At 43.0% G+C, this 17980-nt stretch overlaps 1 protein-coding gene across 1 annotated transcript; it reads left to right on the top strand.

Annotated features, from left to right (window-relative positions):
- Positions 1-10772: 10772 nt before the first annotated feature.
- On the top strand, positions 10773-17588 carry loxl5b (lysyl oxidase-like 5b). The gene is made up of 7 exons (XM_084327424.1): positions 10773-11835; positions 12359-12467; positions 13530-13667; positions 14837-14993; positions 15451-15546; positions 16156-16271; positions 16463-17588. The coding sequence occupies exons 1-7, from the start codon at positions 10911-10913 to the stop codon at positions 16467-16469; spliced, it is 1548 nt and encodes a 515-aa protein (XP_084183550.1). The 5' UTR covers positions 10773-10910; the 3' UTR covers positions 16470-17588.
- The last annotated feature ends 392 nt before the right edge of the window (positions 17589-17980 follow it).

The following is a 17980-nucleotide window of genomic DNA, read 5'->3' as shown; positions in this document are numbered from 1 at the left end:
AGAGTGCTCGGATGTGTGTGAGATTATGTGCAAAATAAATCAGCATTATTTTAAAAAAATTGTGAAGTGTCCCTTTAACCCTTTCACTACCACACTACAGAATGTTAACCTTTCACTACCACTATAGATGGTTAACCCTTTCACTACCACTACAGACTGTTAGCCTTTCACTACCACACTACAGAATGTTAACCTTTCACTACCACACTACAGATGGTTAACCCTTTCACTACCACACTACAGACGGTTAACCATTCCACGACCACACAACAGAAGGTTAACCCTTTCACTACCACACTACAGAATGTTAGCCTTTCACTACCACACTACAGAATGTTAACCCTTTCACTACCACACTACAGAAGGTTAACCTTTCACTACCACACTACAGATGGTTAACCCTTTCACTACCACACTACAGACGGTTAACCATTCCACGACCACACTACAGAAGGTTAACCTTTCACTACCACACTACAGACGGTTAACCATTCCACGACCACACTACAGAAGGTTAACCTTTCACTACCACACTACAGAAGATTAACCCTTTCACTACCACACTACAGACGGTTAACCGTTAACAAATCTTTCTTACAGTAAGAAGGGCTGTTAGGTTAAACTGCTTCCGCTCAAAGTCTGTTTGTTGAGGTTTATAACAAGGTAGTGGTGATAAAGACCAAGGCAGCGGATATAAGATGTAAAAAGATAAAGTCTTTATCATTACTGTTAAGGTGCCAAACGTAGGCATGTTCCTCATATTCTGTCCCATCATCTTTGAACAAAGAGAGACAACGCTGGCTTTGTTCTCGAAGGCATTGCAGGACATGCTCAGAGACAGGCCTAGTAAGTCAAAGTGTGTGCACATAGGCGTAGCTTTAGGGGGGGTTGCAGGGGACATGTCCCCCTCAATATTGAGAAGAGGTCAATTTGTCCCCCTCAAAGAATATAGCTAATATGAAAGACAACAAGGGGGTCAAAACATGTGTACATCCTTCCTACCTACATAACTACAGTATATAATAATACAGGATAATAAATATTTGAAAGCAATACAGAATGCCTGAGAGCCTTACTGCATTATATTCCATTATATTTGCGGGTACCTGAATGTTGTCTTTTCCTTTACACAAATAAACATTTCCACCATAAAAAAAAGCGGCATAAGAGAATACTTCATAATGTTTCATGCAATTAAAAAGTAAATATATATATATTTAGTACACATGATGCACACACACCTTTACAGTGTTATGTTTACCAGTAGGATGTTATAACATTGCAGATAATAAAAATTATTATTATTTTCTCACAGTAGTGTGTATCATATATATGTGTGTGTGTGTGTGTGTGTGTGTGTGTGTATTTTTGGCTAAAGTGGATAGAAAACACAGTACTGTGCAAAAGTCTTAGGCACCCAAGAGTTTTTATATAAATTGTCTTAGATGTTAATAAAATAAATTCTGTATTAGTGTGTCAGTAGACTACTCTTAGATTTTTTGAAACTTTTAATTTAATTATTTTTGAAAGCATCTTCATGGTTTAATGCAGACATATATTGCAGGGACTATTATAATTAGGGTTGGACATCGTTTTGGATTTGAACGATTCCGATTCCGAATCTCCATTTCGATTCCTGTTCTAAACGATTCTCGATTCCGATTCTTTGAGGTGCAGGTCAAAACAGGTCACAGCTTATTTCGCAGGAGAAAAGATTTATTTGAAAAATCCTTTATTTTTTTTATACTATTCACATTGTCAGTTGACTTGATACAGTTTAATTTGGTTGCTGTACTGTAACTAGGGTATTCAATTATGTAACTTCAAACTTGAATAACTAACTGTAAAACTGAAAAGGCACATAATACATGAAACTCTTAACTTAATACTTAATAACCTGAAACCGATTTTATAATCATCATATTGGCGTGACTGTATCCATCAAAGGGTTAAATCAAGCATTTTTAAGTGCTTTCGAGGAAATGTCAAAATATCACGATATATATCGTGTATCGTGATAGAGCCAAAAAATATTGTGATATCATTTAGAGGCCGTATCGCCCAGCCCTACCTTTCCCTATCCACTTTTAAGGAACAGTTGAAAACGTTTTTATTCAGACAGGCTTTTAATTAATTCCTGGTTGTATACTTTGTTTATTTATTTATAATTGTTGTTATGTAATTATGTTATGCCTATGCTTGTCAGAATTGTTTTATGTGTAGTGCGTTCACCTCTATGTTGCTATGTTTTACTTCTGTGAAGCACTTTGTGATTTTATCTGTGAAAGGTGCTATACAAATAAAGTTTACTTACTTACTTACTTACTTTCACTACCACACTACAGGTGGTTAACCTTTCACTACCAGACTACAGAAGGTTAACCTTTCACTACCACACTAGGTGGTTAACCTTTCACTACCACACTACAGAAGGTTAACCTTTCACTACCACACTAGGTGGTTAACCTTTCACTACCACACTAGAGAAGGTTAACCTTTCACTACCACACTACAGGTGGTTAACCTTTCACTACCACACTACAGGTGGTTAACCTTTCACTACCAGACTACAGAAGGTTAACCTTTCACTACCACACTAGGTGGTTAACCTTTCACTACCACACTACAGAAGGTTAACCTTTCACTACCACACTACAGGTGGTTAACCTTTCACTACCACACTACAGAAGGTTAACCTTTCACTACCACACTACAGAAGGTTAACCTTTCACTACCACACTACAGAAGGTTAACCTTTCACTACCACACTACAGACGGTTAACCCTTTCACTACCACTACAGACTGTTAGCCTTTCACTACCACACTACAGAATGTTAACCTTTCACTACCACACTACAGATGGTTAACCCTTTCACTACCACACTACAGAAGATTAACCCTTTCACTACCACACTACAGACGGTTAACCGTTAACAAATCTTTCTTACAGTAAGAAGGGCTGTTAGGTTAAACTGCTTCCGCTCAAAGTCTGTTTGTTGAGGTTTATAACAAGGTAGTGGTGATAAAGACCAAGGCAGCGGATATAAGATGTAAAAAGATAAAGTCTTTATCATTACTGTCAAGGTGCCAAACGTAGGCATGTTCCTCATATTCTGTTCCATCATCTTTGAACAAAGAGAGACAACGCTGGCTTTGTTCTCGAAGGCATTGCAGGACATGCTCAGAGACAGGCCTAGTAAGTCAAAGTGTGTGCACATAGGCGTAGCTTTAGGGGGGGTTGCAGGGGACATGTCCCCCTCAATATTGAGAAGAGGTCAATTTGTCCCCCTCAAAGAATATAGCTAATATGAAAGACAACAAGGGGGTCAAAACATGTGTATATCCTTCCTACCTGTAACTACAGTATATATAATAATACAGGAGAATAAATATCTGAAAGCAATACAGAATGCCTGAGAGCCTTACTGCATTATATTCCATTATATTTGCGGGTACCTGAATGTTGTCTTTTCCTTTACACAAATAAACATTTCCACCATAAATAGATGCAGAAAAGGCACAAATCGGTGCATAAAAGTACACCAGAATGCAGTAAATTAAATGTTTGATGCTCAAAATTCCATGGGGGAGGACCTCCAGACCCCCCGCTCAAAGTGCCCCCCCCCCCCCCCCCCCAATGTTGAAAGCAAACCTACGCCTTCACTGTATGCAATAAGCAATAAGCATCAAATGATTCCCAGTTTCTATCATCTACTATCTGTGCCCGTACAAAATCAATGAACGACACAGCGGCTGTCTGTCCCACATTTCTGATTGCATTCGATCCAAGTAGCCTACAGGCATCAACTTGACCAGGCGGTGAAATGAGAGTCTGCCACACAGCCGTCACAGGCTCATGGCTCCACTGAGCTGAGGTCCAGTGGCCTTTCCAGTGTCCAGACACAGTGCTCAACCCTGAGCTAACGGAACGTGAAAATACAACTTCATTGGCAGGCTACTTCAATAAAAATCTCTTTTCGGCAGTTAACCTTGAAGATATATCGCCCATCGACATTTGACTACATGGAATGGTATAACCTTTGTAAACCACACGACAAATGACTTATGTCTCCAGCAGGCAACGCTGTTTTATAATTTATCCTCTCACCATACAGGCCTATAATTCTCCAATTTCATATGCAAGGTGTGTGTCTCAACTCTCTGTCGTCTTATCCCTTCATAATACAACGATCACTCATTTACAAAACCAAACCAAATGACTAAAGTTCATCCAAACCACAGATGTCCCTGTGTGTTATATTAAGAAAAAGACAAGCCAGGAGGACACAGAACAGTGGTGCTGGGTGTGGGAGGGGAGGGCCGGTATCTTGTGATGCATTTCTGGGAGTCTTCCGAGTGCTGCCTGTTGGCGTGCTGGTGGCTGGCCTGTGTGTTTATATATAGAACTCGGGGTGACATGAGAATATATAGGCAGCTTCTTACGGAGTTCTACGCACCCACTTAAGAGGCCACCTCATGGTTTGACTTGTTGAACAACCCCTATCTCAAGGTGGACTTAAAATGTGTGCGTGTGTTTTGGGGGAGGGGGAGAGGGGAACACACAAAAACCTCTAGGGTGATATGTGCTCCCACGTCACACACTGCCATGGCAACCCAAAAGCACCTGGAAGTAAAGCCAGTTCTTCCATATTTGGGAGCGGAGGGGATCAGCTGCCACATGCCTTCCCACATGCCTCCCGTGAGTTATAGGAGGACCCCTGTGACATGTCAACAGTTGGGATTTTGCCACCCTAGAAATACATCATGGCAACGTGCTGTGTATGTCACCTAACGTACAATTCATTTTAATATATGAATAGATCGGCAATTCAGCTCGAAAAGGCCACGAGACGTCGGTTATGCTTTTTTGGCAACTCCCTACTGAACCTGATCGGTGGTCCTACTCCTCACACACAGGAGCCTCTTCAGGCCTGACAGCTGGATGGACAGAGCCAACAGGGGGTTCATGCACTCAATCAGTGGTGAAACATGCTGTCTAAGCAACCGCTTGGAACACGACACTCGCAAAAAAACCAGCTAGCATAGTTCACCAGGGACATTGTGACCCACGTTTGGAAAAGACTTGACATGTCGAAGGTTCCAGAAGTTCCATTTGTCATTGTAATTAGCAAAGACCTTACGTGAACACATCGTATTAAAGCTTGTACAGACCGATATGGATGGTATTAAAATAGCAGTATAGTTATCAGCTGCTGTAGCCTTACTTGTATTGTTATTATTATAATGCTACTCTGTGATGTTGTTATTGTCGGTGATGATGTGCCATTAAAGAATGTAAACACATCTAAAAGGTAGACTACGATAATTAAAGGCAACCTATTTAAATATGGCTAAAAGGCTCAAATAACCCTACATTGCGTTTAACGGTTTTGAAGCTGAAGGAAACAGCATCTATCATAAATCACATTTGCATAGTGCTTATTTCAAGTACAAATGTATAGGTGCTTTACTGAGAAATGTATTTTGAGACCCATCTGTTAATTTAATATATAATATAATCCGGGTCACAACGTTGAAAGCACGAGGTTGAATCGTCACGTGTGTTGCAGGTTAACGATCAAACGGTTCAATTACAGAATGTACAGTCCACGCGTGACTCGCTATCCTTGGCCTCGTGGCTCACTTGACAGGTTATCTTCCGCTCTGTACTATTCAGCCATTGGTCCTCAGACCGCCGGACCTGAGAGCGCCGCTGGCTCTGCGGCTCTGCAGTTGCATACTATTGCTCTGTATCGAACTGAGAATAAACTACCCCTCCCCTATCCATTGACTCGATCACAGTTTCTGTAAACTCACTGGACTTGGTAAAAGAATGTTCCACAACACGAATGACACCACATTCCACATATTCCAATATAATATTTGCCAGCAATATAGCAGATGCTCAATTTCAAATAAAAAATGTTATGTCAAGGATAATAAACGCTAGGGTTCCAATTCCAAACCAGCGTGAGAAGAACCCCGCTCCTCGACGCGATACCCACCTGTTGAGGATTTTACGCACAATATCATCACCAATGCGCGCAATGGGGCTGTGACCTGTTTCCGTTCCAAACACCGTTCCATTGTACAGTATCTCACCTGCGTTGTGTCACCATGATCTGAAGTATACCCTCTGGCTCTATCATTTAGTTGTACATTCCCCAGAATGGAAGTGTGTGGCCTCGGGTGTAACGAGAAGACACAAGAGGTAGTATTCCTTGGGGGGTGTCTTGTGGAAAAACCCATTTTAGACCACCGTCTTCGACTCGTTAAATCTCACAAGAGGCAAAGATCTGAGCAGCCTTGGGTACCTAGATTTGTGGAATAAGATATATTCAAAGCGTACAAGAATTAGTCTCACTGGTCGTCTGTGTTTCGTTCATGTGTTTCATGAAAAAACAACCAAGATACATGTGCTCATTTTTTTTATTTCCAAACACTCCTAATTTACGATGTTTATTTCCAAACACACAATTTACTATTATTTCAACTTTTGTGTCAACAGTCGTTGTGATTTGCTTACTTATTTTTTATTTTTTCCACTTCAGACACACAAGTAAAGACTCAATGTAGCGTAAATACTTACTGGCTAAATATTGTATATGTCCTGCTCGAGAAGTCTTGTGCCAAACCAGTCCCGTCGTGGCTCAACTGCTCTTATATACAGTCTGTTATGTGGGAGGGGGGGGGTCCCTGACTCGAGTTTCCGTCTATGAATAGAAACAGTCGAACAGACCAGACGCAACGCGTGTGTCGCCCTATTTGGCTCCGCGCGTCGGTGATTCATCCGCGCAGTGACAAGATGAGCGCACGACCTTTATTCACATCATCCTCCGATAGTTGATCCATTATCCTATATTTGATATCTATATATCTTGCGAGATGGACGAGGCTTTGCTTTTGAGTTTATAATAGTGTGTCTGCCAGTGCCAAGAATGTGGTCTAATCGCGAGATTGATTGATTGATTGATTGATTGATTGATTGATTGATTGAAAACTTTATTAACAGATTGCAGAATGGGTACAATACAGTACAGCTCAATACACACAATTGTTAAGGGGATGCAGACCAGAGAAAGACTTTCGTCTTGTTTACATCAGGGTCCCCCATTTTCAATTCATCAGGGTGAATTGATGCCAAAGTATGAAATGAAAGAAAGAGGGAAACAAATAATAAAGATGTTTTGTAAGAGTGCAATGCAATGACTGAACGCCTGGAGACGAAACTAATGACCATAGATTGGTTTTACTATGCATTTGGATTATGGTTTTAAAAAAAAACTGTCTGAAGTACAATTGTAGCTGAAGTCTGCCGCCCTGTGGTGGAGTTGATACTGTGCAAGAAAGGCTTGTTTGACACAACGCACAGGCAACGATTGATTGATTGATTGAAAACTTTATTAACAGATTGCAGAATGGGTACAGTATACAGTACAGCTCAATACACACAATTGTTAAGGGGATGCAGACCAGAGAAAGACTTTCGTCTTGTTTACATCAGGGTCCCCCATTTTCAACTCATCATAACATATATGACATACAGTACATCTATACATTTATGACATACCAGATTTGCAAATACAGTACTGTTTGTAATACAAAAATAGTCCACAAAAGAGAGTATATATATTTGACGTAGAAACTGTACATTGGAGGAGGTTGGGTAGCTGAGCTGGGGTGGGGTTGGGGGGGGGGCTGTACATTGGAGGTGGGGGGGGGGGGGGGGGGGTAGGAGGGGTGGGTGGGGGACACTGTACAACTGTACAAGCAAAACTGTACATTGGAATATTGACAAAACCATACTTGGTCATTTACTGTACATTGGAGGGGGTTGGGTTAGGACATTTACAGGGGCCAGTTTCGAATTGCAGTCTCCCGTAGGTGTTCTTTGAGAGTGGTTTTGAAAGTGGGTAGTGATTCACATTTCTTTACAGCTTTGGGTAGGGCGTTCCACATTGATGTGGCATAATTGCGAAACGTGTTTAGTCCCTTGTTTGAGCCGAATCTTGGTTTAACATGATCTGTGGAGCTCCCTCTGGTGTTGTGATCGTGGTATTCACTGACCTTTGGGAAGTATTTTGACATGTACATGGGTACCTTGGTTGTGTAGTGTATCTTGTAGACCAGGCCCATTGCAAGTTGCTGTACTCTGTAGTCTACTCTAAGCCATCCTAGGTTGTCAAAGTGGGCAGGGGTGATGTGGGTTCTAGGAGTAAGGTCAAGCAGTAGTCTGACCAGTTTGTTTTGAGATGTTTGTCATTTTGTTTTTAGCGCCTTTGAGGTGTTTTGGTACCATGAGGTGCAAGCATAGTCGTAGTACCCTTGAATGAGTGCTCCTGCCAGAGTCTTCAGGGTATTCTCTTGTTTACCAGAGAGGAGATCCGGTACAAGAATCGAGTTTGTTGGTTGACTTTTTTTTATTACATTGGATGCCATTTTGTCACAGGAAAGATTTGCCTCTAGGATGGAACCCAGGTAGGTAATTTCATCTTAACTTGTGACAATATTGTCACCCACTGTAACTGAGAAGCCGTCGGTCTTGCTGAGTTTGTTATTTGAACCGAAGAGAATGGACTTTTTGCCCATGTGTAATGATAGTTTGTTATCAGCGAGCCATATGCAGATTTTGCCTAGTTCCGAGCTGAGGGTTTTTTCAACCTGCAACTTGTTCTTGTCAGAGAGACCAGCAGGGCTGAGTCGTCCGCAAACAGGAACAAGTTGCAGTCACAAGCTGACGACATGTAATTTGCTCTTTTATTGATCTTTTTCCCCCTCCTTTTTCCTCCAATTTTCTCCCATCCCAATGTTAGTCGTTATGCCAATTCCCAATCCCCTTCCTGGTCGCTGTGCACTTACCCCCCACAGTCGGTCTGGGAGAGTGGAGGCTACCATGTGCTTCCTCCGACACATGTGTAGCCAATCAACCGCTTCTTTTCACCTGGCAGCGCGGACTCTCACTGAGAGGGTGTAACGTGTGGAAGGATCACACTACCCCCCTTAGATCCTATCCATGCTGAGCAGGCGCCCCGACCGAACTGTATAGGAGTCGCTGTTTACAATGACCCGGACCCACCCCGCCAGCTTTGCCACCCTCTAATACTGCCAATTGTATTAGTGTGAACGGCCAGCCAAGCTGGTGACAACACCGGAGCTGGGAGCTGGATTCGAACAGGCGAATCCAGCGTCTCCGGCGTTGGTGACGAACGCAATCTCCGCTACGCCACCTGACCGCTCTTCGACATGTCATTTGCATTAATTAGGAACAGTAGCGGTCCTAGTATGCTTCCTTGTGGAACACCACAGCTCACTGGGAGGGGGGGGGATAGGGTACCGTTTACCTCCACCATCTGTTCTCTCCCTAGGTAGGATTGCATCCAGCTCGCTGATAGACTATCAAAACCAATTGCTTTTAGCTTGTCAATCAGAATGGTGTGATTGGCAGTGTTGAAGGCCTTTTGTAGGTAGAGCATGACCATGCCGCAGTATTTGCCCACGTCCACCTCTTGTTTGATGTGGTCGTTTAGAAGGCATGTGTCAGTGGAGTGGGATGTTCTGAAGCCAGATTGGAATTCGTAGATTAGATTTCTTTCCGCGATAAAAACGCAAAGGCAATAGGCGCAAACTGGTTTATATACCCCTGTTTGCAACTTTGCACTGTGCACACAAATTTGAAATTTTAAAGTTTATGCAGTGTAAAATATATATTTTAATCTTTATGATATCAAGGGAATGGACAGAGCCTATCTTCTCCACATTTTAATGTTAGATTCGATTCGATTATTTAATGAAAAGAAGTTGGCATCCGACCAGAATTTTAGAAATGTAGGCAGTAAAGTGCAATAGTAATATATAATGTACAAGTGATTAAACTGGAGTATATATAAACAAGTACTACTGAGTAATAATGATAATCAGATGTATGTAGTATTATATTGTGTACAGTAATGCATGTAAAAACACTATGGTAAGTCATACTGGCCAACTAGTAAGAATAGATAAGGGATATGTACAGATATATAGATATCGTATACAAAACGGATTATATGCAGGTGTATATGGTAAATATGGATATATACATAAGAAAACGATATCGTTTTATTATGTATATATCCATATTTACCATATATATATATATATATATATATATATATATATATGGCATATATACAACATTATTGTACATGTTATCATACAGAGTTATTTGTATGGGTAGACTATTTGAGGTATATAGTTGCAGATGTGGCAGATACAGTCAATCAAATTGATTAAAGGGTTATGGTCTCGTTATGGATGTTTCCCTTTGCAGTCTTTCTAGCTGAACTGGATATGTGTTGCATCAAAGAAAATGTAGTAGTCTATTATTTTTATTTATTTATTTAGTAGTTTATTAATTACAACAACAAAAACTAATAATAATAATAATAAATAACAATTAAAAAAGCCTAAATGTGTCCATTCATGTGTCCATCAATCTGATATTGTGAAATCAGTGGAAAATTACCCGTTCAATACACAATAGCCTTTATTCCGTTGCACTCTATTGAAAGTAAGGACATACTTGTCAAGAATGGGCGATTAAATGTGGATTATCTCAGCGGACACCCGTGCGTAAAGTAAAGCTGTGTAATAGGGACAGGGAATCTAACACGGGACAGAAAGGGTTAAGTCTAGACTTTCTGTGCATGCGTAAGTAAACGGGCCGAATTTGATAAATGAGCCGAAAAATCCAGCCCTCCCCTCCTTATCCAGTCTGTCAGTCCTCCTCACTGACATGCTGCCTGCCGCGTAAGGACCGGACTGGATAGCGCGCTGTATGGTTGATTCACACAAAGCAACTCCTCTGTGCAACACATGCCACAAACCGGCTTATCTGTGACTTTTTAGGACTTTAGTAGGTTTCGAAACCATGGCAAAGTTGTCAATTTTGTCTTTATATTTCCTCCAAGGACTGGTGCAGATCATCACCGGCCAGCAGCAGCCGCGCACGGGCCCCTGGCGGCACCGCATCCAGTGGGAGAATAACGGTCAGGTGCACAGTTTAATGAGCAGCGGCTCGGAGTACCACCCGCCGCTGCGGTCCAGGAGCCAGTCCCGGGTCTACCTGAGCAGCAGGAGAGATAGCACCAGGCCCCCTGCGACCGGGGCGCACGAAGGAGCGGCGCAGAGAAGAACCGGACAGTACGACTCTAGACATTTCCGGACCGACGGTGTCGACCCCGGATATATTGCTCCTGGACACGACAGCAGACAGTACGCGCCCGTTAATGGTCGTGTTCCAGGGGCCAGACAACAGCCCCAGACCCCTCAACGACCGGGGGTCGTGGGTTACCCTGGCGTACGGCGGTACACCCCAGAATATAACTATAGAATAAACGCCTCGATCCCGGGGGTAACTGATTCATCGGGTAGCGGGGTACCAAGACGAGGAGGCGTTGTCACGCAGGATGCTACGGCACAGTCCAGAAGCGGGGACCCGGAGCCCGGCTCGGAATACCAGCAGTTACGCGCGGTGCCAGAGGCAGGGCCCGTCTCCAGGCAACCCGCGCAACCGGAGCTTTCAAACCCTGAATATCCGCATGGAAGGGACTCTGCGGCACCTGCTCCTTTCCCTGCTATACACAGCGAGGATGCTACGAATGAACAAACCCCTAACGGCGAGAACATGGTTAACGACGACCCCCGAAACCCGCTGAAAAACCACAGGAATTCAGTTTTCTACAACATGTATCCCGCTATTCCCCCCGCGAGTCCCCCCGCTCGCGGAAGATCAGCGGCGCCCCAACCGCGTCGTCCACCTGGCACCGGCTACGGAACCAGATACTTCCAGAATGGTAAGAGGTTCTAATTAATCAGTCGGGGGTGTGGGCTGCATTCGCAGACAGACTTGAGGCTGGTTTTAGACAACCATCGGTTTTAATAAATATTTCCATTGTGGTGGTAACGCCAGGGGATCTCCGCAGAAAATAAATCAAATTAGAGGATCTAGGTTCGATCCAGGTCTGTGAAACTGACCTTTCATGTTAATACTTAGCAGTGTTCCAGCAGTCATAACACTGGCACTGGTGTGATGGGGGAAATGTGTTGAATTTGAGCTGTGGATCCCAGAATGACAATTGAGGAATGCAGACTATCTTGAATTGCCAACAAACATAAACACACACAGGCACACACACACCCACACACACACACACACACACACACACACACACACACACACACACACACACACACACACACAGACATTCCTTTCAGACAGGATCACTCAACTGCTCTACCTCAGGGTGCCTCGTTAAATTATGCCTTAGTTTTGACTGAAAGCGAACACCAAGGACTGTTCCTTTAACTTTGTTACAGGACTGCCTGACCTGGTGCCGGATCCATATGCCATCCAGGCAGGTGCCTACATCCAGCGCGTGCAGATGTACGCCCTGCGCTGTGCAGCCGAGGAGAACTGTCTGTCCAGGTAAAACCACAGCGCACGCAGACATATGGTCACATTATGGCTGATACTTTCAACATCAACACCAGTAGTGAAAGAAGAAGAACACATGAGTTCCTTACCTTATAGTAAAAGTAGAAATACCCAGATAAATGGTCAAAGTAAAAGTCCTCCACTCAAATTCTACTTAAGTGAAAGTAGAGAAGTATTTGCTATTGAATGTACATTATGTACTTAAGTATCTAAAGTAAAAGTACGCATTCTACGTGACGTTTGTGTATTCCAGTGCTTGGGAGCGTTAGATCCTCGATACATTGACCTCTACAGGTTATGTTAAAGTGGTATGTGGTCCCGTTATGCTGCTCTGATTAAAGGTTATGTTAAAGTGGTATGTGGTCCCGTTATGCTGCTCTGATTAAAGGTTATGTTAAAGTGGTATGTGGCCCCGTTATGCTGCTCTGATTAAAGGTTATGTTAAAGTGGTATGTGGTCCTGTTATGCTGCTCTGATTAAAGGTTATGTTAAAGTGGTATGTGGCCCTGTTATGATGCTCTGATTAAAGGTTATGTTAAAGTGGTATGTGGCCCCGTTATGATGCTCTGATTAAAGGTTATGTTAAAGTGGTATGTGGTCCAGTTATGCTGCATCTCATTATGTCCTCTTGAAGTTGACAGGCTTCAAATCTTCATCCATTTATGCCACGTTTTCTATTCAAAAACCTTTTATCTTCAAAAGTAACTAGTAACCGATGGCTTCAGATAAATGTAGTGGAGTAAAAAAGTACAATATTCCCTCTGAAATGTAGCAGAGTAAAGTATAAAGTTCCCTAAAATGAAAACACTCACGAAAAAGTACAAGTAACTTGAAATTGTACTCAAGTACAGTATTTGAGTAAAAAATACTTACTTACTTTAGTTACTTTCCCCCACTGCCAATCATAAATGCTCTGGCCCGGCTTCGCCAAAATGAACTTAGAGCGGTGGAACAAAGTCTCCGCACCGCAGTTAAACCCAGACCTGCTGGAACCGAGTCCAGTCATAACGTTCCAGTCCGGTTTATGGCCCTTCTCCTCCCGACTCCTCCCAGGTCGGCGTACAGGCAGACGGTGCGAGACATCGACTACAGAGTCCTGCTGCGGTTCCCCCAGAAGGTGAAGAACCAGGGCACCACCGACTTCCTGCCGGTGAAACCACGGCACCAGTGGGAATGGCACAGCTGCCACCAGTGAGTATGTTCATTAGTTTCCCACGATGAGGCAGGTTTCTCTCTCAGGGAGGCAGAGTGGCCTAGAGGTGAAAGAGGTGACCGGCCGCAGTGGGCAAGGCGCTCGCCTCTAACGCAGGAGACACTGGGTTCGAGCCCAGCTCTCGCCGTTGCTACCGGCTGGCCGGTCGTTCATACTAACACAATTGGCAAGTGTTAGAGGGTGGGAAAGCCGGTGGGTGGGGATTGGACGTTGTGGACAGCGACTCCTACAGGTCGGTTTGGTGACGCCGGTGCGGCGGAAGCAGGAAATAGCGGGGGCAGCGTGAGCCTCCCACGCGTTACTCCTCGCCACTGAGAGTTCGAGCTGCTGCGGTGAAAAGATGCGACAGGCTGCCTCCTCATGTACCGGAGGGGACACGTGATGCAAGGCTTCTGTCCTCACTACAGCCGACCAGTGGGAGGCATAGTCTAGCAACGTTCAAGACAGGGGAGGGGAGAATTGGATAATACGAAATTGGGATGGGAGAAAAATAGAAAATGGGGAGAAAAAGTGGATTAAAAAAAAAAGAGATAACCGGCCGGTAACCGTAAGGTCGCCATTTCGATCCCCGTCCTCGACAGGAGGGTGTATTCCCGGTGTGAGCTGGTGACTGAAGGGGTGGCTGGTATTACATCTACGGTGCCTGCCATCTCTGCCTAAGTGCCCTTGAGCAACCAAACCCAAAACACTGCTCCAGGGACGCTGCACTGCGGTAAAAGAGGCCCTGCGCTCTGACCTCTGATGAAATGCATGTGTGTGGGGGACTGTGTGAGTGTGTAACTAACTACGAGGGATATGCGAAAAGAGTAAAGACACATTTAAATTGTGTACATTGACAATACAAATAATCTTCTTCTCTTGTGTAGTCATAACAACACAATGCACCGTCAAAACCGTTTCCCTATTTTACTTTATTCTATTCTACTCTACTTTCTTTATAATGCACTTGGATGGATATCTATATAACTACAGCAAATCCTGACACCAGTAACGCTGCCACCTCCCATCCCCCCTCTCACAGGCATTGTCACAGTATACTAATCCTATTCTATTCTATTCTGACGTCTTAAAATACATTTGAACGTGTATCTATACAACCGAACCTGACGCCAGCGTCGGCCAACCCGTGTCTCTCCCACTCCTGTAGGCACTATCACAGCATGGACGCCTTCAGCAACTATGACCTGCTGGAGGTCACGACCGGCCGCAAAGTGGCCGAGGGACACAAGGCCAGCTTCTGCCTGGAGGACACGGGCTGCGACCAGGGCTTCAGACGCCGCTACGCCTGCACAGCACACACACAGGTACAGCAGGCTGGCAGAGAGTGGCCAGGAATAAAAATATATATATATATATATATAGAAAAAGAATGGTATTGAATTCTTTCATTTGAATCCAATCGTATCGATTCTTAAAATCCCAAGATCTATCTTTTAATTGATGCCTGATGTTATTTCTAGAGTGCCTCCTGTCCTGCAGAGTCTCTCGTTTGCCTTGCGCTGAGTTTATGCTGATTTCTACAATTTAAATCTTTTGACAATAATGGCCCCCTGAAACTAGTGTCATCAAGCCTAATTTAATCGATATTGAATCAAATTGAATTAAATCGAATTAGGAACTTGTTGAATCAAAATGGAATTGAATCCTGGCTGGAACAGTGGTCAAATGTTTTACATTTACATTGTTACAAATGTTTACAAATGTTTATCGTGATTCTATTAATAACCCATACTGCACGGTTTGTGTTTGGCTGTCGGGCAGGGATTGAGTCCGGGGTGTCACGACACCTATGCTGCTAACATCGACTGCCAGTGGATCGACATCACCGACGTTACTCCAGGAAGCTACATCCTAAAGGTGAGGTATAGCCTGAGCCTTGTCTCCCTAGTACGGCAGCGCGGACACCGTCTTCTACGAAGACACTGGGGGGGACGGCAGCATGGCCTGAAGGGCTTCTGACAGGAAGGTCGCCGGTTCAATTCACCGGACCGGCAGGAAAGTGAATGAATGACACTCTCTCCGGGCTGCAGTTGAAGTGGTCTTTTGAACGTAGCACTTTACCCCCAGCCGCCCTGCAGTGGGGCCACTCGGTAGCCAAGAGTATAACTGTGTGGTTGCACTGGCAAGCTCCCATGTGTGAATGTGTAGCAGGGAGTCGCTGAACAAGATGTACCTACTCAGTAACGTTCCAGTCCGGTTCATGGCCCTTTTCCTGAGTAAATAAAGATAAAACACAATGTATAGTATACAAATAATATCAAAAATAATATATCTGTGAAAAAAGAGGTTAACCTTACTTTAAAAAAGAAAAGAAGAGAGCCTATTACAGGCCCTTGGCACCTAAGATGTCCGTGCATGCTCCTGGACCTAGATATTATTCGCTATTCATGGCATTTTGCCCCAAACGGCCCCCACGCCACCGATCTGGCGGCAGTGCAGCTCAAACATGTTTATTTATACTTTCAGGTTACCGTCAATCCCAACTTCCACGTCCAAGAGTCCGACTTCTCCAACAACGTGGTGAGGTGTGACATCACTTACACAGGAAGTCACGTTCAGACACGCAACTGTCGAGTAACAAGGTACTGCAACTTAAACCTGTTTATGTGTGGCAGAGCATGAACGATGTCATGGAGTCAAACTGATGATTACGTTTTAGACCAAAACGAGGCATTTTTAGATGACACCTTTCATCCAGAGTGACAGATGGATGGGAAGACATCAAGTTGACAGTCCTGCGTGTTAATGTCTCTCTCTCTCTTTCTGTTTACAGGGGCTGAAACATCCAGGGGCTGTGATATTCAGAGGTGGCTTCCACAAAGCATCTCCTCATAACTGTACTGTATACAACAACATACCAAGAGGGGTTGTAGTTATTAAAATATCTCAGTATCTCATTGCAGTTGTTTTGTAAATTGTCACAACATTCCTCAGATAAATCCTTGCATGGGGCTCAATTGGACGAAAGTCGATTTAGTAAATTAAACCATATATTTTTCATTACGTAAATAGCATGATATTTACGCAACAATGTAGTACTGATATGCAGTGACCCATTGCAGAGAGATATTTTTTTACCTATATTGTATTATGGCTTGGAAATCAAGTATAAGTTCTGCGTCTTGAAATAGATTTTTTTTGCTTGAATGTTGTCTCTTGTCTCTTTGTGTTCTCACCAAAAAAACAATGCTCATTAATTTTGCACATAATCTCACACACGTCCAAAAACTCTTAAACGGTTTTGCACACATTCATTTAGTTTGACAGTTATTGAGAGAAAATGTGTTTGAATATGGCCACCAGTCATCAGGGACATTGAATCCTTGTGTTGTGTTAATTACAGCTCAATGAAATCATGTGGATGGAAGAATAGCAATACTTTTTATAGGGATGGCTACCTTGTAATTTAATGTAATGTGTGTGAGATTATGTGCAAAATAAATCAGCATTGTTTTTTGGTGAAGTACCCCTTTAAATGTTCACATCAATAGTTTCAACAGTTGTACGGTACTTATCCATTTGGTGGTCATATGAGTCAATTGCAAATATCTTGTTCTTTATGTTCTCTAAGTATTAAGTGTTGTATAATGTTTTAATTTCCTTGTGTGTGTGTGTGTGTGTGTGTGTGTGTGTGTGTGTGTGTGTGTGTGTGTGTGTGTGTGTGTGTGTGTGTGTGTGTGTGTGTGTGTGTGTGTGTGTGTGTGTGTGTGTGTGTATGTACAATATGAATGTATGTATGTATGCATGTATGTATGTATGTATGCACGTATGGCTGAGTGAATGCAAGATTATGTTTCTTAAAACTGTAATGCAAAACTGTTTATATTCCTAAACTTTGTTAATATTCAACCTTTTGTTATTCTATTGGGCTCAATAAAATAAATTTGGTGAGAAGTGAATATCTTCTAAATCAAATTCTTTCTTCCTTGAATGCTAACCATTATTTGTTGAAGTTACATTCTGGCAAAAACCTAGAATATGTTTTTTCTCTGCACCATTAAATCAGCAATATTCCCTTAAAGGTGCACTATGCAGTTTCGAAGGAGGGGGGTTTGTTTGCAGAGCCTGCTAAATACATTTGACTGAAATTCTTAGAATTATTATATCCTGTGTTATCATAAATTAAAACACAATAGGCACTGTGAACCAAACGTAAGCCCAGAATATGTTTGTTAACAAAATCGTAGGCCCTGTTTGTAAACAACAACAACAATGAAATGGTAACTTGTCAGGAAGCGTTCTAGCTTCAAACAGTGTTCCGGGGATCCAGTTTTCCTCTAAGGACAGTTCA

This window comes from Notolepis coatsorum (genome assembly GCF_963971535.1).
Source record: "Notolepis coatsorum genome assembly, chromosome: 13".
Lineage (NCBI taxonomy): Eukaryota > Metazoa > Chordata > Actinopteri > Aulopiformes > Paralepididae > Notolepis > Notolepis coatsorum.
Note: the sequence above shows the minus strand (reverse complement) of the source record. Positions and strands in the feature narration are given on the sequence as shown.

Bases quoted from the DNA above. Each gene is read 5' to 3' on its own strand.
- loxl5b (XM_084327424.1), top strand. From the start codon at position 10,911: ATGGCAAAGTTGTCAATTTTGTCTTTATATTTCCTCCAAGGACTGGTG. The intron at 14,994-15,450 runs GTACAGCAGGCT...GCTGTCGGGCAG, and splicing joins CCTGCACAGCACACACACAG to GGATTGAGTCCGGGGTGTCA. The intron at 15,547-16,155 runs GTGAGGTATAGC...TTATACTTTCAG, and splicing joins CAGGAAGCTACATCCTAAAG to GTTACCGTCAATCCCAACTT.